Here is a 27,432-nt window from a genome sequence, read left to right on the forward strand (position 1 = left end):
ACCTCGCTCGCTCGCTCGCCCCTCCTGTTCGCAGTTTGCTCTGTGGAGAGATGATGAGAGTGATCTCTTACAATGCTGTCTGCTGGACAAACCCCGCTCGCTCGCTCGCTCATCCTGTTCGCAGTCGTGCTCTGTGGAGAGACGACGAGAGTGATCTCTTACAATGCTGTCTGCCGGACAAACCTCGCTCGCTCGCTCGCCCCTCCTGTTCGCAGTTTGCTCTGTGGAGAGATGATGAGAGTGATCTCTTACAATGCTGTCTGCTGGACAAACCCCGCTCGCTCGCTCGCTCATCCTGTTCGCAGTCGTGCTCTGTGGAGAGACGACGAGAGTGATCTCTTACAATGCTGTCTGCCGGACAAACCTCGCTCGCTCGCTCGCCCCTCCTGTTCGCAGTCGTGCTCTGTGGAGAGACGACGAGAGTGATCTCTTACAATGCTGTCTGCCGGACAAACCTCGCTCGCTCGCTCGCCCCTCCTGTTCGCAGTCGTGCTCTGTGGAGAGATGATGAGAGTGATCTCTTACAATGCTGTCTGCCGGACAAACCTCGCTCGCTCGCTCGCCCCTCCTGTTCGCAGTCGTGCTCTGTGGAGAGACGACGAGAGTGATCTCTTACAATGCTGTCTGCCGGACAAACCCCGCTCGCTCGCTCGCTCATCCTGTTCGCAGTCGTGCTCTGTGGAGAGACGACGAGAGTGATCTCTTACAATGCTGTCTGCCGGACAAACCTCGCTCGCTCGCTCGCCCCTCCTGTTCGCAGTCGTGCTCTGTGGAGAGATGATGAGAGTGATCTCTTACAATGCTGTCTGCCGGACAAACCCCGCTCGCTCGCTCGCTCATCCTGTTCGCAGTCGTGTTCTGTGGAGAGATGATGAGAGTGATCTCTTACAATGCTGTCTGCCGGACAAACCTCGCTCGCTCGCTCGCCCCTCCTGTTCGCAGTCGTGCTCTGTGGAGAGACGACGAGAGTGATCTCTTACAATGCTGTCTGCCGGACAAACCTCGCTCGCTCGCTCGCCCCTCCTGTTCGCAGTCGTGCTCTGTGGAGAGATGATGAGAGTGATCTCTTACAATGCTGTCTGCCGGACAAACCTCGCTCGCTCGCTCGCCCCTCCTGTTCGCAGTCGTGCTCTGTGGAGAGACGACGAGAGTGATCTCTTACAATGCTGTCTGCCGGACAAACCCCGCTCGCTCGCTCGCTCATCCTGTTCGCAGTCGTGCTCTGTGGAGAGACGACGAGAGTGATCTCTTACAATGCTGTCTGCTGGACAAACCTCGCTCGCTCGCTCGCCCCTCCTGTTCGCAGTTTGCTCTGTGGAGAGATGATGAGAGTGATCTCTTACAATGCTGTCGGCCGGACAAACCTCGCTCGCTCGCTCGCCCCTCCTGTTCGCAGTCGTGCTCTGTGGAGAGATGATGAGAGTGATCTCTTACAATGCTGTCTGCCGGACAAACCTCGCTCGCTCGCTCGCCCCTCCTGTTCGCAGTCGTGCTCTGTGGAGAGACGACGGGAGTGATCTCTTACAATGCTGTCTGCTGGACAAACCCCGCTCGCTCACTCGCTCATCCTGTTCGCAGTCGTGCTCTGTGGAGAGATGACGAGAGTGATCTCTTACAATGCTGTCTGCCGGACAAACCCCGCTCGCTCGCTCGCTCATCCTGTTCGCAGTCGTGCTCTGTGGAGAAATGATGAGAGTGATCTCTTACAATGCTGTCTGCCGGACAAACCCCGCTCGCTCGCTCGCTCATCCTGTTCGCAGTCGTGCTCTGTGGAGAGATGACGAGAGTGATCCCTTACAATGCTGTCTGCCGGACAAACCCCGCTCGCTCGCTCGCCCCTCCTGTTCGCAGTCGTGCTCTGTGGAGAGATGATGAGAGTGATCTCTTACAATGCTGTCTGCCGGACAAACCCCGCTCGCTCGCTTGCCCCTCCTGTTCGCAGTCGTGCTCTGTGGAGAGATGATGAGAGTGATCTCTTACAATGCTGTCTGCTGGACAAACCCCGCTCGCTCGCTCGCTCGCTCATCCTGTTCGCAGTCGTGCTCTGTGGAGAGATGACGAAGGTGATCCCTTACAATGCTGTCTGCCGGACAAACCCCGCTCGCTCGCTCGCTCATCCTGTTCGCAATCGTGCTCTGTGGAGAGATGACGAGAGTGATCTCTTACAATGCTGTCTGCCGGACAAACCCCGCTCGCTCGCTCGCTCATCCTGTTCGCAATCGTGCTCTGTGGAGAGATGACGAGAGTGATCTCTTACAATGCTGTCTGCAGGACAAACCCCGCTCGCTCGCTCGCCCCTCCTGTTCGCAGTCGTGCTCTGTGGAGAGACGACGAGAGTGATCTCTTACAATGCTGTCTGCCGGACAAACCCCGCTCGCTCGCTCGCTCATCCTGTTCGCAGTCGTGCTCTGTGGAGAGATGACGAGAGTGATCCCTTACAATGCTGTCTGCCGGACAAACCCCGCTCGCTCGCTCGCCCCTCCTGTTCGCAGTCGTGCTCTGTGGAGAGACGACGAGAGTGATCTCTTACAATGCTGTCTGCCGGACAAACCTCGCTCGCTCGCTCGCCCCTCCTGTTCGCAGTTTGCTCTGTGGAGAGATGATGAGAGTGATCTCTTACAATGCTGTCTGCTGGACAAACCCCGCTCGCTCGCTCGCTCATCCTGTTCGCAGTCGTGCTCTGTGGAGAGACGACGAGAGTGATCTCTTACAATGCTGTCTGCCGGACAAACCTCGCTCGCTCGCTCGCCCCTCCTGTTCGCAGTCGTGCTCTGTGGAGAGACGACGAGAGTGATCTCTTACAATGCTGTCTGCCGGACAAACCTCGCTCGCTCGCTCGCCCCTCCTGTTCGCAGTCGTGCTCTGTGGAGAGATGATGAGAGTGATCTCTTACAATGCTGTCTGCCGGACAAACCTCGCTCGCTCGCTCGCCCCTCCTGTTCGCAGTCGTGCTCTGTGGAGAGACGACGAGAGTGATCTCTTACAATGCTGTCTGCCGGACAAACCCCGCTCGCTCGCTCGCTCATCCTGTTCGCAGTCGTGCTCTGTGGAGAGACGACGAGAGTGATCTCTTACAATGCTGTCTGCCGGACAAACCTCGCTCGCTCGCTCGCCCCTCATGTTCGCAGTCGTGCTCTGTGGAGAGATGATGAGAGTGATCTCTTACAATGCTGTCTGCCGGACAAACCCCGCTCGCTCGCTCGCTCATCCTGTTCGCAGTCGTGTTCTGTGGAGAGATGATGAGAGTGATCTCTTACAATGCTGTCTGCCGGACAAACCTCGCTCGCTCGCTCGCCCCTCCTGTTCCCAGTCGTGCTCTGTGGAGAGACGACGAGAGTGATCTCTTACAATGCTGTCTGCCGGACAAACCTCGCTCGCTCGCTCGCCCCTCCTGTTCGCAGTCGTGCTCTGTGGAGAGATGATGAGAGTGATCTCTTACAATGCTGTCTGCCGGACAAACCTCGCTCGCTCGCTCGCCCCTCCTGTTCGCAGTCGTTCTCTGTGGAGAGACGACGAGAGTGATCTCTTACAATGCTGTCTGCCGGACAAACCCCGCTCGCTCGCTCGCTCATCCTGTTCGCAGTCGTGCTCTGTGGAGAGACGACGAGAGTGATCTCTTACAATGCTGTCTGCTGGACAAACCTCGCTCGCTCGCTCGCCCCTCCTGTTCGCAGTTTGCTCTGTGGAGAGATGATGAGAGTGATCTCTTACAATGCTCTCGGCCGGACAAACCTCGCTCGCTCGCTCGCCCCTCCTGTTCGCAGTCGTGCTCTGTGGAGAGATGATGAGAGTGATCTCTTACAATGCTGTCTGCCGGACAAACCTCGCTCGCTCGCTCGCCCCTCCTGTTCGCAGTCGTGCTCTGTGGAGAGACGACGAGAGTGATCTCTTACAATGCTGTCTGCTGGACAAACCCCGCTCGCTCACTCGCTCATCCTGTTCGCAGTCGTGCTCTGTGGAGAGATGACGAGAGTGATCTCTTACAATGCTGTCTGCCGGACAAACCCCGCTCGCTCGCTCGCTCATCCTGTTCGCAGTCGTGCTCTGTGGAGAGATGATGAGAGTGATCTCTTACAATGCTGTCTGCCGGACAAACCCCGCTCGCTCGCTCGCTCATCCTGTTCGCAGTCGTGCTCTGTGGAGAGATGACGAGAGTGATCCCTTACAATGCTGTCTGCCGGACAAACCCCGCTCGCTCGCTCGCCCCTCCTGTTCGCAGTCGTGCTCTGTGGAGAGATGATGAGAGTGATCTCTTACAATGCTGTCTGCCGGACAAACCCCGCTCGCTCGCTTGCCCCTCCTGTTCGCAGTCGTGCTCTGTGGAGAGATGATGAGAGTGATCTCTTACAATGCTGTCTGCTGGACAAACCCCGCTCGCTCGCTCGCTCGCTCATCCTGTTCGCAGTCGTGCTCTGTGGAGAGATGACGAAGGTGATCCCTTACAATGCTGTCTGCCGGACAAACCCCGCTCGCTCGCTCGCTCATCCTGTTCGCAATCGTGCTCTGTGGAGAGATGACGAGAGTGATCTCTTACAATGCTGTCTGCCGGACAAACCCCGCTCGCTCGCTCGCTCATCCTGTTCGCAATCGTGCTCTGTGGAGAGATGACGAGAGTGATCTCTTACAATGCTGTCTGCAGGACAAACCCCGCTCGCTCGCTCGCTCATCCTGTTCGCAGTCGTGCTCTGTGGAGAGACGACGAGAGTGATCTCTTACAATGCTGTCTGCCGGACAAACCCCGCTCGCTCGCTTGCCCCTTCTGTTCGCAGTCGTGCTCTGTGGAGAGATGATGAGAGTGATCTCTTACAATGCTGTCTGCCGGACAAACCCCGCTCGCTCGCTCGCTCATCCTGTTCGCAATCGTGCTCTGTGGAGAGATGACGAGAGTGATCTCTTACAATGCTGTCTGCAGGACAAACCCCGCTCGCTCGCTCGCTCATCCTGTTCGCAGTCGTGCTCTGTGGAGAGACGACGAGAGTGATCTCTTACAATGCTGTCTGCCGGACAAACCCCGCTCGCTCGCTCGCTCATCCTGTTCGCAATCGTGCTCTGTGGAGAGATGACGAGAGTGATCTCTTACAATGCTGTCTGCAGGACAAACCCCGCTCGCTCGCTCGCTCATCCTGTTCGCAGTCGTGCTCTGTGGAGAGACGACGAGAGTGATCTCTTACAATGCTGTCTGCCGGAAAAACCCCGCTCGCTCGCTCGCCCCTCCTGTTCGCAGTCGTGCTCTGTGGAGAGATGATGAGAGTGATCTCTTACAATGCTGTCTGCCGGACAAACCCCGCTCGCTCGCTTGCCCCTCCTGTTCGCAGTCGTGCTCTGTGGAGAGATGATGAGAGTGATCTCTTACAATGCTGTCTGCCGGACAAACCCCGCTCGCTCGCTCGCCCCTCCTGTTCGCAGTCGTGCTCTGTGGAGAGATGATGAGAGTGATCTCTTACAATGCTGTCTGCCGGACAAACCCCGCTCGCTCGCTTGCCCCTCCTGTTCGCAGTCGTGCTCTGTGGAGAGATGATGAGAGTGATCTCTTACAATGCTGTCTGCCGGACAAACCCCGCTCGCTCGCTCGCCCCTCCTGTTCGCAGTCGTGCTCTGTGGAGAGATGATGAGAGTGATCTCTTACAATGCTGTCTGCCGGACAAACCCCGCTCGCTCGCTCGCCCCTCCTGTTCGCAGTCGTGCTCTGTTGAGAGATGACGAGAGTGATCTCTTACAATGCTGTCTGCCGGACAAACCCCGCTCGCTCGCTCGCCCCTCCTGTTCGCAGTCGTGCTCTGTGGAGAGATGATGAGAGTGATCTCTTACAATGCTGTCTGCCGGACAAACCCCGCTCGCTCGCTTGCCCCTCCTGTTCGCAGTCGTGCTCTGAGGAGAGACGACGAGAGTGATCTCTTACAATGCTGTCTGCCGGACAAACTCCGCTCGCTCGCTCGCCCCTCCTGTTCGCAGTCGTGCTCTGTGGAGAGATGATGAGAGTGATCTCTTACAATGCTGTCTGCCGGACAAACCTCGCTCGCTCGCTCGCTCATCCTGTTCGCAGTCGTGCTTTGTGGAGAGACGACGAGAGTGATCTCTTACAATGCTGTCTGCCGGACAAACCCCGCTCGCTCGCTTGCCCCTCCTGTTCGCAGTCGTGCTCTGTGGAGAGACGACGAGAGTGATCTCTTACAATGCTGTCTGCTGGACAAACCCCGCTCGCTCGCTCGCTCATCCTGTTCGCAGTCGTGCTCTGTGGAGAGATGATGAGAGTGATCTCTTACAATGCTGTCTGCTGGACAAACCTCGCTCGCTCGCTCGCCCCTCCTGTTCGCAGTTTGCTCTGTGGAGAGATGATGAGAGTGATCTCTTACAATGCTGTCTGCCGGACAAACCTCGCTCGCTCGCTCGCCCCTCCTGTTCGCAGTCGTGCTCTGTGGAGAGATGATGAGAGTGATCTCTTACAATGCTGTCTGCTGGACAAACCCCGCTCGCTCACTCGCTCATCCTGTTCGCAATCGTGCTCTGTGGAGAGATGACGAGAGTGATCTCTTACAATGCTGTCTGCCGGACAAACCCCGCTCGCTCGCTCATCCTGTTCGCAGTCGTGCTCTGTGGAGAGATGATGAGAGTGATCTCTTACAATGCTGTCTGCCGGACAAACCCCGCTCGCTCGCTCGCTCATCCTGTTCGCAGTCGTGCTCTGTGGAGAGATGACGAGAGTGATCCCTTACAATGCTGTCTGCCGGACAAACCCCGCTCGCTCGCTCGCCCCTCCTGTTCGCAGTCGTGCTCTGTGGAGAGATGATGAGAGTGATCTCTTACAATGCTGTCTGCCGGACAAACCCCGCTCGCTCGCTTGCCCCTCCTGTTCGCAGTCGTGCTCTGTGGAGAGATGATGAGAGTGATCTCTTACAATGCTGTCTGCTGGACAAACCCCGCTCGCTCGCTCGCTCGCTCATCCTGTTCGCAGTCGTGCTCTGTGGAGAGATGACGAAGGTGATCCCTTACAATGCTGTCTGCCGGACAAACCCCGCTCGCTCGCTCATCCTGTTCGCAATCGTGCTCTGTGGAGAGATGACGAGAGTGATCTTTTACAATGCTGTCTGCCGGACAAACCCCGCTCGCTCGCTCGCTCATCCTGTTCGCAGTCGTGCTCTGTGGAGAGACGACGAGAGTGATCTCTTACAATGCTGTCTGCCGGAAAAACCCCGCTCGCTCGCTCGACCCTCCTGTTCGCAGTCGTGCTCTGTGGAGAGATGATGAGAGTGATCTCTTACAATGCTGTCTGCCGGACAAACCCCGCTCGCTCGCTTGCCCCTCCTGTTCGCAGTCGTGCTCTGTGGAGAGATGATGAGAGTGATCTCTTACAATGCTGTCTGCCGGACAAACCCCGCTCGCTCGCTCACCCCTCCTGTTCGCAGTCGTGCTCTGTGGAGAGATGATGAGAGTGATCTCTTACAATGCTGTCTGCCGGACAAACCCCGCTCGCTCGCTCGCCCCTCCTGTTCGCAGTCGTGCTCTGTTGAGAGATGACGAGAGTGATCTCTTACAATGCTGTCTGCCGGACAAACCCCGCTCGCTCGCTCGCCCCTCCTGTTCGCAGTCGTGCTCTGTGGAGAGATGATGAGAGTGATCTCTTACAATGCTGTCTGCCGGACAAACCCCGCTCGCTCGCTTGCCCTTCCTGTTCGCAGTCGTGCTCTGTGGAGAGACGACGAGAGTGATCTCTTACAATGCTGCCTGCCGGACAAACCCCGCTCGCTCGCTCGCCCCTCCTGTTCGCAGTCGTGCTCTGTGGAGAGATGATGAGAGTGATCTCTTACAATGCTGTCTGCCGGACAAACCTCGCTCGCTCGCTCGCTCATCCTGTTCGCAGTCGTGCTCTGTGGAGAGACGACGAGAGTGATCTCTTACAATGCTGTCTGCCGGACAAACCCCGCTCGCTCGCTTGCCCCTCCTGTTCGCAGTCGTGCTCTGTGGAGAGACGACGAGAGTGATCTCTTACAATGCTGTCTGCTGGACAAACCCCGCTCGCTCGCTCGCTCATCCTGTTCGCAGTCGTGCTCTGTGGAGAGATGATGAGAGTGATCTCTTACAATGCTGTCTGCCGGACAAACCTCGCTCGCTCGCTCGCCCCTCCTGTTCGCAGTCGTGCTCTGTGGAGAGATGATGAGAGTGATCTCTTACAATGCTGTCTGCTGGACAAACCCCGCTCGCTCACTCGCTCATCCTGTTCGCAGTCGTGCTCTGGGGAGAGATGACGAGAGTGATCTCTTACAATGCTGTCTGCCGGACAAACCCCGCTCGCTCGCTCGCTCATCCTGTTCGCAGTCGTGCTCTGTGGAGAGATGATGAGAGTGATCTCTTACAATGCTGTCTGCCGGACAAACCCCGCTCGCTCGCTCGCTCATCCTGTTCGCAGTCGTGCTCTGTGGAGAGATGACGAGAGTGATCCCTTACAATGCTGTCTGCCGGACAAACCCCGCTCGCTCGCTCGCCCCTCCTGTTCGCAGTCGTGCTCTGTGGAGAGATGATGAGAGTGATCTCTTACAATGCTGTCTGCCGGACAAACCCCGCTCGCTCGCTTGCCCCTCCTGTTCGCAGTCGTGCTCTGTGGAGAGATGATGAGAGTGATCTCTTACAATGCTGTCTGCTGGACAAACCCCGCTCGCTCGCTCGCTCGCTCATCCTGTTCGCAGTCGTGCTCTGTGGAGAGATGACGAAGGTGATCCCTTACAATGCTGTCTGCCGGAAAAACCCCGCTCGCTCGCTCGCTCATCCTGTTCGCAATCGTGCTCTGTGGAGAGATGACGAGAGTGATCTCTTACAATGCTGTCTGCCGGACAAACCCCGCTCACTCGCTCGCTCATCCTGTTCGCAATCGTGCTCTGTGGAGAGATGACGAGAGTGATCTCTTACAATGCTGTCTGCCGGACAAACCCCGCTCGCTCGATCGCCCCTCCTGTTCGCAGTCGTGCTCTGTGGAGAGATGATGAGAGTGATCTCTTACAATGCTGTCTGCCGGACAAACCCCGCTCGCTCGCTCGCCCCTCCTGTTCGCAGTCGTGCTCTGTGGAGAGATGACGAAGGTGATCCCTTACAATGCTGTCTGCCGGACAAACCCCGCTCGCTCGCTCGCTCATCCTGTTCGCAATCGTGCTCTGTGGAGAGATGACGAGAGTGATCTCTTACAATGCTGTCTGCCGGACAAACCCCGCTCGCTCGCTCGCTCATCCTGCTCGCAATCGTGCTCTGTGGAGAGATGACGAGAGTGATCTCTTACAATGCTGTCTGCAGGACAAACCCCGCTCGCTCGCTCGCTCATCCTGTTCGCAGTCGTGCTCTGTGGAGAGACGACGAGAGTGATCTCTTACAATGCTGTCTGCCGGACAAACCCCGCTCGCTCGCTTGCCCCTTCTGTTGGCAGTCGTGCTCTGTGGAGAGATGATGAGAGTGATCTCTTACAATGCTGTCTGCCGGACAAACCCCGCTCGCTCGCTCGCTCATCCTGTTCGCAGTCGTGCTCTGTGGAGAGACGACGAGAGTGATCTCTTACAATGCTGTCTGCCGGAAAAACCCCGCTCGCTCGCTCGCCCCTCCTGTTCGCAGTCGTGCTCTGTGGAGAGATGATGAGAGTGATCTCTTACAATGCTGTCTGCCGGACAAACCCCGCTCGCTCGCTTGCCCCTCCTGTTCGCAGTCGTGCTCTGTGGAGAGATGATGAGAGTGATCTCTTACAATGCTGTCTGCCGGATAAACCCCGCTCGCTCGCTCGCCCCTCCTGTTCGCAGTCGTGCTCTGTGGAGAGATGATGAGAGTGATCTCTTACAATGCTGTCTGCCGGACAAACCCCGCTCGCTCGCTTGCCCCTCCTGTTCGCAGTCGTGCTCTGTGGAGAGATGATGAGAGTGATCTCTTACAATGCTGTCTGCCGGACAAACCCCGCTCGCTCGCTCGCCCCTCCTGTTCGCAGTCGTGCTCTGTGGAGAGATGATGAGAGTGATCTCTTACAATGCTGTCTGCCGGACAAACCCCGCTCGCTCGCTCGCCCCTCCTGTTCGCAGTCGTGCTCTGTTGAGAGATGACGAGAGTGATCTCTTACAATGCTGTCTGCCGGACAAACCCCGCTCGCTCGCTCGCCTTTCCTGTTCGCAGTCGTGCTCTGTGGAGAGATGATGAGAGTGATCTCTTACAATGCTGTCTGCCGGACAAACCCCGCTCGCTCGCTTGCCCCTCCTGTTCGCAGTCGTGCTCTGTGGAGAGATGATGAGAGTGATCTCTTACAATGCTGTCTGCCGGACAAACCCCGCTCGCTCGCTCGCCCCTCCTGTTCGCAGTCGTGCTCTGTGGAGAGATGATGAGAGTGATCTCTTACAATGCTGTCTGCCGGACAAACCCCGCTCGCTCGCTTGCCCCTCCTGTTCGCAGTCGTGCTCTGTGGAGAGATGATGAGAGTGATCTCTTACAATGCTGTCTGCCGGACAAACCCCGCTCGCTCGCTCGCCCCTCCTGTTCGCAGTCGTGCTCTGTGGAGAGATGATGAGATTGATCTCATACAATGCTGTCTGCCGGACAAACCTCGCTCGCTCGCTCGCTCGCCCCTCCTGTTCGCAGTCGTGCTCTGTGGAGAGATGATGAGAGTGATCTCTTACAATGCTGTCTGCCGGACAAACCCCGCTCGCTCGCTCGCCCCTCCTGTTCGCAGTCGTGCTCTGTGGAGAGACGACGAGAGTGATCTCTTACAATGCTGTCTGCCGGACAAACCCCGCTCGCTCGCTCGCCCCTCCTGTTCGCAGTCGTGCTCTGTGGAGAGATGATGAGAGTGATCTCTTACAATGCTGTCTGCCGGACAAACCCCGCTCGCTCGCTCGCCCCTCCTGTTCGCAGTCGTGCTCTGTGGAGAGATGATGAGAGTGATCTCTTACAATGCTGTCTGCCGGAGAAACCCCGCTCGCTCGCTCGCCCCTCCTGTTCGCAGTCGTGCTCTGTGGAGAGATGATGAGAGTGATCTCTTACAATGCTGTCTGCCGGACAAACCCCGCTCGCTCGCTTGCCCCTCCTGTTCGCAGTCGTGCTCTGTGGAGAGATGATGAGAGTGATCTCTTACAATGCTGTCTGCCGGACAAACCCCGCTCGCTCGCTCGCCCCTCCTGTTCGCAGTCGTGCTCTGTGGAGAGATGATGAGATTGATCTCATACAATGCTGTCTGCCGGACAAACCTCGCTCGCTCGCTCGCTCGCCCCTCCTGTTCGCAGTCGTGCTCTGTGGAGAGATGATGAGAGTGATCTCTTACAATGCTGTCTGCCGGACAAACCCCGCTCGCTCGCTCGCCCCTCCTGTTCGCAGTCGTGCTCTGTGGAGAGACGACGAGAGTGATCTCTTACAATGCTGTCTGCCGGACAAACCCCGCTCGCTCGCTCGCCCCTCCTGTTCGCAGTCGTGCTCTGTGGAGAGATGATGAGAGTGATCTCTTACAATGCTGTCTGCCGGACAAACCCCGCTCGCTCGCTCGCCCCTCCTGTTCGCAGTCGTGCTCTGTGGAGAGATGATGAGAGTGATCTCTTACAATGCTGTCTGCCGGACAAACCCCGCTCGCTCGCTCGCCCCTCCTGTTCGCAGTCGTGCTCTGTGGAGAGATGATGAGAGTGATCTCTTACAATGCTGTCTGCCGGACAAACCCCGCTCGCTCGCTCGCCCCTCCTGTTCGCAGTCGTGCTCTGTGGAGAGATGACGAGAGTGATCTCTTACAATGCTGTCTGCCGGACAAACCCCGCTCGCTCGCTCGCTCATCCTGTTCGCAGTCGTGCTCTGTGGAGAGATGACGAGAGTGATCCCTTACAATGCCACAAAATTTTTCACAGTATCAAAAAAAAAAATTGGTTGTCTGTAAAGTCGGTTTACGGACGATAGTTTAACGTGACAACGTCATAACAAAACATTTGATGAAATGATTGCATACTTTTTAAGAATAAAATTGAATCATTTTTTATCGAATTATCACTATTTTTGTATGGATACAAAGAAGGAGTGAAATGAAATCTACAATTTAATTGACAAATTTACTTTTATTTGCACTCGCTAATTCAAATATGTTTATTTCTTTAACGAAGAGATTATTTTTAACTATAACTTTTATACATGTTTGGTAATTAACTTCTTCCAATCTGTGTTATTCTGTTGAGGATAGGACGATGATAGGAAAAGTAGGAAACGAATGGGAGTGTTTCAAGTTTAATGTGCCTCGAAAAAGTAAAATCGACGGTTGTTCCAATCGAGTGGAAGAGAAATAGATGCGGCGCAAGCGTACAATGAGCGTAACGGGACACAGCGAAACGGGACAATGTGCGTTACGGGACACTTTTTCGTGCGTGCAGCCGGCTTTAATCGATTTATTAGACGTTGTCACGTCCAAAAAATGGCTACATAGAAATAAAAATTATATATGTGCTTCTAAATCTTATATTTTAGTGTCTTATATTGAATACCGATCCGTATCATTAAAAAACATTTATTTATTGTGAATATTAGATATAGTAAATACGTTTGTAAACTTAATCGAGTGTTTTCTTTTTTTCGTGAATTTCGGAATTGTCAGGAAACGGCAACCTGTGGCGTTGTTGGAGTAATTTTTTTTTTAACCTCTCCATCGCCATATTGTCCCGCCAAAAACACTGCGGAAATGGTGCTTGATCACGTCTGATTATGGTAAGTGAGTATGGATTAGAATCTACGTCATTAAAAACAGTTACTTTAATTTTAAAAAATTATATTAAAACTGTTTCTAAAATGCTAACACTGCACCTCAGCCAATGTTTTGAGCGTCCAACCAATATGGCACAAAAATTAGCTGAAGCAATAAAACGGCTTCGCACACTTGGAATGAAATCATGAAGACGTGACCTTTTTCATAGCATTGTTTGTGAAGTGATGTTCTCGTGTATATAATTTATGCGTTATAAATTGAGAAATTATAATTGAATTAATAATTAAAATAAAATAGAATAAAATTCAGCATATGTATTGAATTTCATTATTAATTTTAATTATCTTAATTATTTTATTAAATGAAATAATTAAATTTATACATATATTTTACAATAATAGTAGTATAGAAAGGGGGCTCCGGGCACAGGCTTCAGGCTGAGGTGCCTGAGGTGCCGACCGCCATCTTGGATTGTGACGTCACGGTGGCCATCTTGGATAGATGTGACCTTGACCTTGAATATGACCCTCAAAACGTGTCAAAATTTGCCCAAAATTCATCAAAAATCGCCAACTTTGATCAACAACGAGAAGTTCACAAGCTAGCAGAATCTGTTTTTGTATTTTTTCGTTTTTATTTTTTATTTTTTATTAATTTTTTTCTGTAATTTTGTGATATCAAAGAAAACTTTTGGTGGTTTTCTCCGTGTGCTTCCGATTATTCTTGACAATAATATGGTGGTTTTCTCCGTGTGCTCCTGAATATTCTTGACAATACTATGGGGGTTTTCTCCGTGTGCTCCTGATTATACTTGACAATATTTTTATGGTTTTCTCCAAATAGTTACGATTATTCCTGGCTAGAAATCTGACGATTTTCCCTGAGTGCTTCTGGTTACAGATGATCACTTGATCTCTCCATGAGGAATTTTAACAAATTAGTCATGACATTTTATTTGGAGTTACATTTAATTCGAGAATTTCTGCTACTAAATCAGCACTTGCGATATATTTTTTTATCAGGCGGAACTAAAAAATAAACAACCATTACTCAGTCAAATAATAATATGCCATGAGACATCTGAGAAACACTAACTGGAAGAACAAACTTCCTTCTCCTTGGAGTCTAGCGAAGCCATCCATCTTTTGCTATCGTTAGTGAGCATTCCGCATCCCGCATAAAAGAACTAAATATTATTTACCTGCAAGTAACATGTGGCGACATCTGTTGTTGAAAAGCAGAACTACTTGCAACAAGCACCTTTGAATTAGATAAATTAATTCTCGCTGATGAAATAATTAAAAAATTCTTTTAAGTAATATATCTAATTTAAAACTCTTAGTCTGCATTTGGCATTTGTTTCAGTAACTAATATGAATCCTGATTCAGGATTTGTAGCTGTATCAAAACGTCATCACTGTACATACTGTAGCAAGGTGTTTACCTTAAGAAATAATGCTAAATGACATTAGAGAAGCGAGTGTAATTTGGGTCCTTGTCAAAAATCATTTCATTGCAGTCAGTGTCAGAAATCCTTTGGTAGAAGATATTGCTTGGATAGACATTGCAAGACCTGTTCAATTAAGATGAATAAAGATAACGAAGACTGGACTACAACATCGCGGAAGAGGAACGAAGGCGAAAAAGCTAATGCTAAAAATACTGATCAAGTTCAAGATAATAATTTAAAATTTAAAACAAACGAAGAAAGTTGCAACCACATTAGAAATGAAAAGATATTTACTCCAATATCTAGTCGTCTCCATGAAAATGTGAAAGATGGAGAACCACCTGAAGCTTACAAGGTCGAAGACTTTGATGAATCATCTGAAGCTGGTATGATTGAAGATTGTGGTGACACATCTGAGGCTGACATGTTCGATCACTGTGCTAACACATATAAGGTTGACATGATTGAGTACTGTACTGAAGCACCTAAAGCAGGCAATATCGAAGACTGTGATAATGGTCTGAGACCAAAACGATGGAAACGACGTAATAAAATAAATTATCCTGATCAAGTTTATGATGCTGACATGATTGAAGACTGTGGTGACACATCTGAAGCTGACATGATCGATGACTGTGCTGGCACATCTAAGGTTGACATGATTGAGTACTGTGCTGAAGCACCAAAAGCATGCCAGAACGAAGACTGTGATGGTGGCTTGAGACCAAAACGATGGAAATGTAATAAAATAAATTATCCTGATCAAGCTTGTGATAATCACTGGCACGATGACTAAAGTGACCTTGAGTTTGGTGTTAAAACGAAAAACACCAGAGATAATAATATTTATTATAAACATGCAAGGATGATGAACGTAGTAGAAGAGATTGATTATACCTCATGGGAAGATCCTAAAATATTGGTTGACAGGCTAAAACTACTACATGGTTCGTTTTGTGCAGGAAACTATTCGAACATTAAAGAAATATCCTTCATACTCAAAGAACTGAGGGAAGCTGGCTACATACAATAATGGCTTAAATTAAATATATGTGTATAAACTTGAAGATAAATTAATATATATTTTTTTCAAGATGGTATCTACCACTTCTCGAAATCTGATTTCTAAATAAAACTTATAACTTAAAGGTGTAAAAAACGTCACCACTGCCAGTCAAAATGTATACTAATAAAGACATGTAAGTAATCATGCCAAGTTCGATAAGCAAAGTAATTGTAATCAGTTGGCTATGGGCGCATTTGGAGCTGTTGGAGCCATTTGGACCTGTTGGAGACTTTTGGAGACTTTGGAGCTGTTGGAGCCTTTTGGAGCCTTTGGAGCCTGTTGGAGCATTTGGAGCCTTTAGGAGCTGTTAGAGCATTTGGAGCATTTGAAGCTGTTGGAGCCATTTGGAGCATTTGGAGCTGTTGGAGCATTTGGAGCTGTGGATCATTTGGAGCATTTGGAGCTGTTGGACCCATTTGGAGCATTTGGAGCTGTTGGAGCATTTGGAACTGTTGGAGCATTTTGGAACCTTTTGGAGCCTTTTGGAAACTTTTGGAGCCTTTTGGAACATTTGGAGCCTTTTGGAGCCACTTGGAGCCTTTTGGAGCCACTTGGAGCTAAAGACATTTTTATTTTTCTTGAGGATATCAGGTAGAACATAATCAATTAGCTTACTGATGAAGTAACGACCTACGGACCTTTAAATTATAACTTGTGGCTTGGCTGCTCATATGGTAAATATTTTCCGATCAAGGACCTAGAGAAGAACTCCTCTCAAGACATCGACCGTTATAATTTTACAGTTCTGACGATGTGAAGCAATCTGTTAAACATGGTATCCAGAAACTCTGCCAAGAAGAGGAGGACTATGTCAGTAAAGGATCTGGTTGGTCTCTGTCTAGTATTAACCGATTGGAGCTAAGAATTAGTAATTTCACACTGATGCGAAACTAATGATTATAAGATTTCTGGCATTCGCATCTGATCCTGTAGTAGAATAGAAATTATGTAATAAATATTATGTTTGAGAAAGAACTTACAGTGTTTTATTTTCGAACTTGTTATATTTGAGGTATTTTTATATATATATTTTTGTATCGCCCAGGGGTCGAACTAAATATCGATTCAATATGTAAAGTAATGTATGATTTTTTCGGTGAATTTTGGAATTTTTCCCGAATTTCTAGCTAAATAATTACACGATTACAAGATGGCGAACATAACGAAACATGCAACAAAATATGATCCAACATGGCGTTCATAATGTAAAGTGTAACGATAACATCGTACTCAACCAAGATGGAGGCCGTAACGAAACATGCAATATTTATATAATCCAAGATGGCGACCGTAATGATATGTGCAACAGTGGTTTATAAGTAATATTTTATTAAATTTTTATTATTTAATTCAATTCATTGATTTGTTTAATGATTTTTAAAAATTTGCCCGATTTTCTAACATAAAAATTACGGATTTTCAAGATGGCGGACATAAAGCCATACTAGGTGACGATATATACTTTGACATAAGTGGTGGGGGTCACTCTTCCTGCACCATGGGGGAAGGATCGTTCGCCATTTTTATTTTTTTGCCCTCGCCGGGTTCGAACCGAGGACTTAGAGCTCCGTGTCGTAAATGTTTGTTTTTTAAATATTTTTTATTAAAGTTTTATTGATGATTTTTTTATAATTTTAATTTTTTTCAATAAAATTGGATAATAAATAAATATTTTTAAAATGGCGGGTGTAACGAAAATTGCAACGGTGACGTCATAATCCAAGATGACTTATTCCATGATGACGTCAGAGGCTTATCGGAGTCTGTAGACATGGATGCTTAAGCCTCTATATGGACATTTCTAGCCACCGTGATTTTTAAGGACTAAAAACGGGAAATTTTCCCTCGAAACGGGAAATTTTCCCTTGAAAAGATAAATTTTTAATTTATAAAAAATTTTGAGATTTTTTGGCGGGATTTTTTCCAAAAAAAAAATGGAAATTTTGTCGATTTTTTAAAGAATTTTGAGGAATTTTGTGCAATTTTTGACACGTTTTGAGGGTCAAATTCAAGGTCAAGGGCAAAGGTCAAGGTCACATCCATCCAAGATGGCCGCCGTGACGTCAAAATCCAAGATGGCGTCGGCACCTCAGACACCTCAGCCTGAAGCCTGTGCCCGGAGCCCCTTTTTATATACTACTAATAATAGTTGATAATAAGTAATTTATTAATTTTTTTTATTTGATTGGATTTATAGTTTTCCATCGGTAATAATATAATTTCAGTCATTTTTATTAATTTATTTCTATTAACTTTTTTCAAAATTAGTTATGCCAATTGCGTACATAAGTATACGCACCATCATATTTGTTTATGTAAATGTAACAGAAATATTTATTTAAAATGACAGATATTTGGAAATTTATACATTTACATGAACAAATGTATCACTACAAAATAGTTAAATAGTTTACGCAGTTATACTGGGATCGGATTCTTACCCAGGAATTTATGCTTTGTTTTGTCCCAGTACCTGTAATATAATTCTTTGTAAACCGTTCCCCGAATAGCTTTCCAGTATTAAATGCGCACGTAAAAATCACGATACAAAAATCAAAATTTTTTTTAATATTCGTTTATTTTTCTCTGGTTTTAAAAAAAGTTTGAATAATAAATAAAATATATAATTTTGCGGTAATTTTTGCAAGAAATAGTATTATCTCGAAAAACGTAGGTATGTGTTGTACATATTTACAGTATCTGTATTGTAGTATTATAAACTATTTCTTGGCAAATTGTTTCCAAAGAAATCCTTTTTAGAAGTACAGAAATTTGTTTACTGCGTAGCGTAATATTTCCTTCAGGAGCAAGGTTGTGGACTGGCACGCAACAGTTATATGTAAGTGGTAATCATGATAGGGCAGGGAAATGAACACAAAGGTGTAGTGCAAGTTTCTTGAGTGCTTTCAATAACACGTAGTGGGTGTTTCATGTCTGAAAATTATTCTGAAAGCACGTGTTTTAGCCATGTTAACTCTACTAAAAATAACGGTTTATTTCGGAACCCGAGATAATGAACAGACCTCGCCGTATTCTAAAAACGTTTTCCGTAAACTGACACCGCTCGGATATCTGGAAAAGTTTTCCAATCGCGTGGCTTCTTGTGAAGCGCTCCACGCCGCATGCGCGCCCACGCAGACGAAAGAGTATGGGGGGGGGGACCCCTCCAAAACTCCAAAATTTGACTTTGTGTCACGCGAGGGTGTTCTCTTCTGACGGGCTCGCCGTGTAAGCCATCACGGCCGAGGGCGCACTACGAACCCGCATTTAGGGCTCCGCCTACCCGGGAACACATACGGTGTGCAGAGCTTCAGGAAAAACAACGTGATTTCGAAACTACTCAAGATATCCCAGTGGGGCCTGCTTACGGAAAGCATTTAAGAGTACGCTGAGGGCTGAAAAGTACTTTTGATTTTCGATTAAGTTTTTAAACTATACTTTTAGAAGAGTTAAAATGGCTAAAATGCATGTTTTCAGAGTAAATTTTAGGCGTAAAACAACCGGTACAGATCTTTGAAAGCACTTAAGGGACTTGCTTTACACCTTTATCTTCATTTGTCCTCAATATAATGTTACGGTCACCGCTCAAATTCCACAGTTATCCTGTGACGACGAGAAGACTGCGCGCCAGTTCAGGGCCTTGCGCTTAGAGGCGACACCGCGCTAGAAACACCAGCGAGCGTCGCGCTTATCACCCCGCCTCACTAAAAAACATACACCCCTGACGAGGCGGGACCCTTAAGTACGCATGTCAACCTCGTGCAGAAGCCCTCGCTGGAGAAACTCCTTGGGCCCAAAACACGAGCGAGAACCTGCCAAGACCCTGTGCCATGGTAGACGCCCCTGACACGTTGTAGAGATTAATAACTTTTTATATTGATCCATGTCCAGGTTTCGATGCAGTTGTTGTTTCATATTTCCTTACTACTTGCTCTGCATGATTCTCTGTCACATTCATCACTTTTTATTTTAAAAAAAAAATGTTTGTTGGTTGGAGTAACATTTGTAAAATAAAACAAACAAAAATAAATAAGGCGAAATTGATCAGTATTAAATTCAAAGAGCACTATTCAGTAATAATTTTCTTTGCCAAAGATTCTGTTGAATCATTACGTACAATGTTCGCACCCTCTATCCAGCAAAGGTCTCAAAATAATTTTTTTAATGTAGCAAAAAAAAGTTAATGTTCCCGCAAATAAACTCACATTTCTGCAATGCATCTAAAACATTGTGTGCAGTATAGGACTATTGGTATTATGAAAACTCTCAGTATGTCTTGCGTTCAAATTTTAAAGCTGGAAATATTTGCTGCTTAGAGCAAAGTACATTAAAAAATGTATTTTATGAAATTAGTACTTATTTTATTACAATATTTAAAAAAAAGTAATGTTTATGTCAAGTAGTAGCTTGGCGTCTGGGTTGTAGCCGCGTCCAAGGCGAATATATCTCCGACGTTTTACCCACTGAGTAGGTAACTCTACCCTGACGATGGCGACTGCAATGTCGACCGAAACGCGACTACAACCCAGAAGCCAAGCTGCTTCAGACAATGACCGCGAAAGCCTGCGATCTTCATTAATGTTTGTGTCGTTGTTTAAGTTGTGTAACTGGAATGATGAACCCATGCGAATGTTACAAAGCAATGTGCCGAGGTTAGGTTAGGTAACCGGTCGACGGGGGATGGGGACTGACCAGTCTGGCGCGCCTTCTCCGCTTCTCGGAGGCCGTGCTGCAGCTTGTCGAGTAGCTGGTTCTGCCCGGCGAGCGGCGGCCTGCGCTTGACGGGGGCTTCTCGACGTTTGACGGGGTCTTCTCGCCGCTTGACGGGGTCTCCAGGCCGCTTGACGGGGTCTCCAGGCCGCGCCTCACCGTGCGCCTGGGCGTCCAGCTGCACCAAGGAGCGCAGGAACCCCGCCGACGTGGGGAAGCCTTCCTCCTCCAGCTCCAGGCACAGAGCCTCGTGGTACGGCAACCGCAGCCTGCGCACGGCGCGACCTCTCCAGTGGACACAGGCTAGACAGGGACACTTCTGTCTGGCCGCTGAGAACTGTGCCGCATCTTCGGCTAGCCTCGGGTATGCTCGGCACAACCGACACTCCTGACGAAAAAAGACGGCGCGGAAGGATGGACAACTCATGATAACCAATGGTCAATTAGGTTAAGTTAGCTACATTATAAATACTTTAAAACATTGTGGATGGTTGATTTGGTTAGGATAGCTACATTAAAGATACTGTGAAGTCATGTAAACGGTTTCCTAGCGCTGGATAGCTACATATTAAAAAGTTATTTGCTAAGCAATTATAACATGATTTTACAGTATTTTTAATGTAGCTATACTTACCTAATATAACCAACCATCCACAGTTTTTTAAAGTATTTATAATGTAACTAACCTACTGAATAATTATTTAAATTACTTCATGCTAATTTTAAGAATGACATCTTATAAGTTAAAGGCAGTTTATTTGAACACGGTAACAAAGTGTGACCGCACAAAAAATTATTGTGGTTGTTGTGTCGTTCATGCACTGTCACACTCACGAGCAGCGGCTTGAATTTCAGAATGAAGCCGAAGATGCGGCACAGTTGTCAGCGGCTAGACACAAGTGGACAGGGACCAGTTGCAGCTTAGTCCTTCTGTTGGGCAAAGCTTCCAAGGGTTCTCCAGCCCGATGCGGAGTCGACGTCGTGAGCCACGACACAGCTCCGGTACCAGCCCGGACAGCTGGCAGAGGTTGGATAGGACCTCCACCAGACCACGGGTTCACTGGGTGATTGAGGGGTTCCAGTGTGATGTGGGAGAACGGGGTAGGCGCCAGCAATGCTGATAACGTCTAAGAGCTTTGGACGCAGACACTTGTCTGGTTAGCTGAGTGAGGCAGGGGGTGACGGTGATGACTAATCTGGGATGAGTAGCCTCAGCCCCTGGATATAGCTGGATCTCCAACACCTGTTTCGCTATACGGCGTATCCGTATCAACGCCCGTGGGGGCCCCAGGCCGGTAAGGCCAAACGGCTGAGAGGGCTGGGTTTACAAATAAAAGGGGAGCAATCCCTATGCATCTGTTGGGCGAAGCTATACTTTTATCATCAGTATAATACATGACTGTATTACGTTACCGGTGGATAAAAAGGTTCTACTTCACTTAGTGATTAAGAGAGGCTTAACGTAATGGGACCATCTAATTGTAGTTGAGTCCAATAAAGTAATACGTTCAATATAGGAGCAAAGCTTTAGATTTCACAGCCACTGAAGATTTATGTTAAAATACTGATTTGTTTTGGAACATTGTGCCGGAAATTGGGCATTTCGGCACGTTTTTTAATTGTTATTATAATTTTAAATTTATTTTCCGAAATTTTATTTTTCAAATTGTTTGGTTACAAAAGGGTGATTTAAACTTTGTTAGGCTGGTGTACGCTACGTAGTTAAACTTTGTGCCAGTGGACCGAGGCACCTTTTCTCAAGGATCAATCTGAGCTTTTGTTTGTCTAATGTAGTCGTTAGCAGCCCGGTTGAAATTTCTCCCGCCTACAGGCACGCCCGGGGTCTGTAATTTTAGTTTGCTACATGACTAGATCTGCAGAGCGCTGCTTCTGGCGTGCAAGCTGTAGTTCTTAGAGGGCCGCCTAGATCAGCGAGCCTCAGGCACGACTGAGTATCCAGTGGACGCTCGTTCCCAGCCATCTCTGCGCTTTTCTGTCCACCCTCCCCTCTCTCTCCACCCCCCTGGTTCGCAGAATTTAACCCAAGATCATTGCCCTGACGTGATCCCCGCCAGGCAGTGGCCGACTCCAAGGACGACTTGCCATAAAAAAAATATGATCGCAAGGATGGACCACCCACGACATCTAGTGGCAGAAACTGTAACGTCTTCTCTTGGCGCCAGTTCGTGGAGCTGACGCCCGCGACACCTGTGGGCGATCTTGCTAACTCCCCCCTTTATGTCCCCTTTAGGCCGCCAGAGTGCACCACCAGCTACGCCATAAGGCCCTATGCTTCCTCCTCCGGCCTGTAATAGTCGATTGTATGTTGCTTTCTGTACCTGCCGGTAGAGACCGCAGCAGTCGCCCTTTGGCGCAAACAACTGAAGTCGTGGCTCCGGCCATTTCGGGCACCTCCGGATATGTTCGGTCCAGAGCCGAACCTTCCCCCTCTTTTTCCCTAGGGCCTACGGCGCGTTTTAATTAGGAGCTTTGTCCGCCATCGTGGCACTCAGGACTTTGCCACTGGCTACTAACCGCGCTGCAGGTCGGGCAGAACTTCTCGCCGTCTCTTGTCGCGGCTACGACGGAATCGCCTTCAGTTAAGGATGTAGTCAGCTGTCTTGGGGGATGTGATCCCAGTTGAACAGTAGCCAGTCAGTAGTAGTGATTAGAAAAAAGTCACGTTTTAGTTAAATTTTATTAATTTTTTTTATTTTACTAAATTTAGATTTATGCCGCATTTCTCCGTCCGCGCCATTCTGATGTCGGCGCGAGACATCTCCTGAACCCTGGAGCTACACCCTGTTTGGTGAGTTACTCCGGTATTATTTTTCCTCCCAGAATTCCCGTTTGTTGGCCTTCGCGCCGACTGTGTTTGACTGTCTGGAAGCAGGTCTAATTCATTTGGAATTTGGCTTGTGTTTCAGACAGGGTCCAACAGATGGGTGCCGAAATTACACCCATCATGTTGTGCAGTACCTCCAGCTGCTTTTCCCCTTAAGAAGAACTTTCCTCCCGGTCAGACGTCCAACTTCAAGTCCCGGGTGATATTTAAAATATAACTTCTCCCTGCCGCCAACGAAACAAATTATATACCAGCGAGCAGTGCCATAAAGAACATAACCAATAAGAATATATGAATTTATAATAATAACTATAATATGTCAGGAGAGATACTTCAAATTTATGTTTCTGTGATTTTTTTGTTGTGAAAAGTATTGTATAACTTATTTTAATAAGATCGGGCGGGCCCCCTTTAATAACTTTAATATATTGTGTATACCATGTTATTGTTAAACCAAAACAAAAGATTCATTTAATTATTTTTAAATAAAACAGGGAACCTATAGACCAAGCTACTTATGTAGTGTATTTATTTAACATATAACTTATTCTATTAGCGATCCACTAGCTCCCAAGTTGCTTGTGTGCTGGGAGTTCCAAATTGTCTTGTTCTCCACCTCGTGCCACCTCTGGTAAATATATTTAATTTTCTTAATATTTTTGAACCCAGCAGTTTCCTAGGCCTTTTTTAATTAAATTGAAATAATTTAAGTTTGAGGTACGAGGGGCGTTACAACATGACAGGAAAGTCTTCTAGTTTCATATTCATTAATCTATGCAACCATTTCACTGCCAACATATTACAAATAGTGTTCAACTTACTTAAGGAAAATAAAAAAAAAATGTTTGTCACAATAAAACAATATTTATTTAGTTTTTTTCTTTCGAAAGTGATTATCTACTGTTTCTTGTTTACAAACGTCCTCTACATCTGTTTCCCTTTCGTTAATTTTCAGTCCATCTGGAGCTGTTAGGTAATATGGAGGTAGGGCAACAGCTAGCCCTTTCAAATTCCTACCCTATATAGCTGCCTGAATGCGGATAGTTTTCCACTTCTGTTCCAAGTGAGCTATCCAAACGGCAGCAGCTCATGCAATAGAAGCCACTTTTCTCAATGTCACCTGCCCTTTACCGCATGACTCCAGCTACAGTATACTCTTAACTATCAATGTGGTAAGATTGCAACAAGTTTTTCTAATATGTAGTTCTCCACAACAAACATTGCTTTCGGTGCAGTTCTGTATATTTTCTTCCATTCAAAAATTTCAGAACCATAGCGAAAGTCAGCATTTTGCTAACAATTTGAAAATTTAAGCTTATCGATGATATAGTAAAGTTAATGATAAAATTAGTATAAAAAAGGGAATCCGAGTCCAGGATACAGAGTGAGGATTTAAGATTGTCAACGCCATCTTGGATTGTGACGTCACGACGACCATCACGGATTATCTTGACCTTAACCTTTGACCTTGATCTTCAAAATCTGGCAAATTTACAGAAAATTCGCCGAAATCCGCCAATATTTCAAATTTTTTTGGAAAATACGCTAAAAATTTCAAAAAGATATGAAAAATAAAAATTTACCTATTTTGAGGAAAAAATTTGGTTTTTGAGCGAAAATTTCCAGTTTTAGTCCTCAGAATTGCCAGTGGCTTGAAAACAGCATCCACAAGCCACCGTAAGCTGCTGAGGTCATGACTTTGACAAATTGGATGCCATATCCCCCATTTATAATTATAACATAACCGATGCAATTTTCTTTCCGGTTTCCATCTTGAAAATCTGTATTTTTTATGCTATAAAATCAGGAAAAAATTAAAAATAATAAAATATAATTATTAAAATTTTAATAATAACTTGTCGCCATTTAGAAAGTCGTGTTTTTGTTTCGTTTCAACCGTTTTGCTGAATTTTTTGGGTTCAATATTTCTGTGTCGTCATCATTTGTGGTTTTTTTTCGTTCTCTTAGTACATTTTTCTTTGTTTTTCTTTGTTTCGTTGACCATATTCCTGTTACGGAATATTTTGTGGTGTTTATATCCTTGTTGACAACAGCAATTTTTTGCTTAATTTTGTTGTTTTTTTTTTGTCTTTTTTGGGTTTTATTTATATATTTCTTTATTTTTATTTTTTATTTTTCCTTCAACAGAAAAAGTTCTTAGCAATGGCGTATGTCCAAAAACTTACATCAAGTCATGCACTCCCATTGCAAAAATCTTTCAAAGATAATATTTCTGTACTTTTATAAAAGATTTATTTGGAAACCAGTTGCCAAGAAATAGTTTGCAATACTACAAGAAATATATTTTAACTTTTATAACACATGGATATGGTTATTTTTGCATACATATAAAAACGTTAATTTGAGATAATACTGAGTTTTCTTACAAAACTGGGTGCAGAATTTTATATTTTAGTTGATGATTTAATTAAGCATAATTTTTCTGAACCAAGGAAAATATAAACTAACATACAACTATTTGACTTTATTTTGTTTTATCCTGCTCATTATGTGCGTATGTGATACTGGAACGCTATTCAGGGAACGGTTAAAAATAATTTTAACTATTGGAGGTACTGGAAAAACCCAAAGCACAAATTCCTGGTTAAGAACCCGAATCCAGTATTTCTCGAAACACTATTTTGTAGTGATAGAGTTGTTTTCATGTAAATGTACAAATTTACAATTATCTGTAATTTTACATGAATAGTTGTGTTCCATTTAAAAAAAATTACAGAGTATAAATAGTTATGAAAACTAGTAATGATCTTGAACATGAAAGTAACAAGAGTTTTCAAAAACAATTATTAAAAATTGCAAATGGGTAGGATGAGGCAAGCCCATCAATTTTACGTAAAAACGAATATGTGGTCAAAGAGAACAGTAAAAATTATATAAACACCATTACTTTTTAAATATTTCCATTCAGGGCACGCTACCAAGAAGTAAAGCAGGCATATCCTGGCTCGTTACTGAATTTCCAAATAGTGCACAAAATATTTTTCGCTCTCCAAAACTGGGTTCATTGCCATCACGTTTCAAGGTTGGCCCAGGCGGAGGACATCACGTTATTTACAATGAGCTGTGTCCTAACACAATTAACGTGCGTTCGGGTTTGAATCCCAGTACAGCTACACAGATTTCGGTTCAGGATGTTTACCCAACATCATCCCTCCAGGCCATTATTGAGATGTTTTCTTCCTGTAGCCCATAGCCGGTTCCATTCTCAATTTTCATCTGCATCGTGTTAAGTATGTGTGTATGTAATGACCAGGTTAAACATCACACGTGAAGTAAAAGTTATAAACACGTGCGGGATGTATCACCTTAGCTCTGGCGCTTTTGCAGAGACTGAAATATTGAAGGAAATTAGGGCCACAGTAAGAGTTGAATACAACTCCTCAGATTAAACTATCAGCATCTGTTTGGTGCACACGTACACACAGTTCCATAAAAAAAACATTTGTACATTCCTTTTAAATTGGTCGATTGAAGGTTGTGAGAACATTTGAAAAAAAATAACCATCAAACATATCTACATACGGCTGTACATGAAGCATGTTTAGATGTTCCCGCTGAACTATAAGTGTAGTTCATGAACTATTATCTGAACTCAGGTGTAGTCAGATTTAATAATATTATAAATAATAAATAGTTCTCTCTGGATATTAATTACTTTGACTATTAATACTCTGTCAAGTATGGACTCTTTGGTTATTTTAATTTGTATCTGGGCGCCACTCTTATGCACAGCTTAACTTAGGCATAATTACTAGGATAGGGCTAGTGTAATGTGGTGCATAAGAGAAAAAGGAAATAATTTCACACTTCAAATCTACAATGGGCATGAGATTGACAACATGTAATTTTAAGTCATTAAGAAAACAAACATATACACAGAAAAATGATAACAGGGTAACATAGGATTAAACAAATAATCTTTAAACAAATAAAATATAGTTAATTAATGGTTGGACCAGTGGTATACTATTATGTTTTCTTAAATAACAGGAAGTATGTTGCACACATGATAAAACACAACAAAAGTTCATAAGTTCAAATTAATTATGTCTGTTGCTCTCAATCTAGAATCGAATTTAGTGTGAAAAAAAAATACTGTTTATTATCTTCGTAATTTAATTTAATTCAGTGTACCGCAGCTGAATTCAGTGTATAGATGTGGTAGAGCATCATGAGAGCTCCGTCTCATTTCACCTCTGGGTTAGAACTATTTAAAGTGTAGATCAGGATCGTAATTCGCTTTAACAAATATTTATCTCAGTAGGGCTTTACTGTGTTCAATTCAAAAATCAATGTTTATATGTCCGTAGGTGATATTAAAAACGTGTATGCAGAAATACGTTTCTTTCAAAATAGCATCATGAGTCAGTATTTTACTCACGGTAATTCACTCCTAATTACACGTCATATAGGACGTGCCCTATTTAAATAACATGTAATTTATATTCAAACGACGATTGAAAACATCCTAGTAATAGGATGATCTAATTAGCTCGCAGATGTTTCTGATTTTTAAGGGGATTTAAACCCAGGCTATCTAGCCAACGCCGTCGTTATTCCAAGACTTTTCTCTTAACTTCAGTAATGACGCTTATCTTAAGTAACATGGCTTCTCATTGGCTGAGACACAAAGATCGTTGACTTAATTACCACAT

The 27,432-nt window shown here is 46.2% G+C and overlaps 1 protein-coding gene across 2 annotated transcripts in view; it reads right to left on the reverse strand.

Moving 5' to 3' along the window:
* The window catches only part of LOC134532349 (uncharacterized), a 64,533-nt gene that overhangs the window by 18,994 nt on the left and 18,107 nt on the right, over positions 1-27,432 (reverse strand). For both annotated transcript variants that reach the window (XM_063368776.1, XM_063368777.1), the window contains exon 4: positions 19,894-20,180. In XM_063368776.1, coding sequence (XP_063224846.1) covers positions 19,894-20,180 — 287 coding nt within the window. The remainder of the gene's footprint in view (positions 1-19,893; positions 20,181-27,432) is intronic.

The sequence above is a fragment of the Bacillus rossius genome, chromosome 5, assembly GCF_032445375.1.
Source record: "Bacillus rossius redtenbacheri isolate Brsri chromosome 5, Brsri_v3, whole genome shotgun sequence".
NCBI lineage: Eukaryota > Metazoa > Arthropoda > Insecta > Phasmatodea > Bacillidae > Bacillus > Bacillus rossius.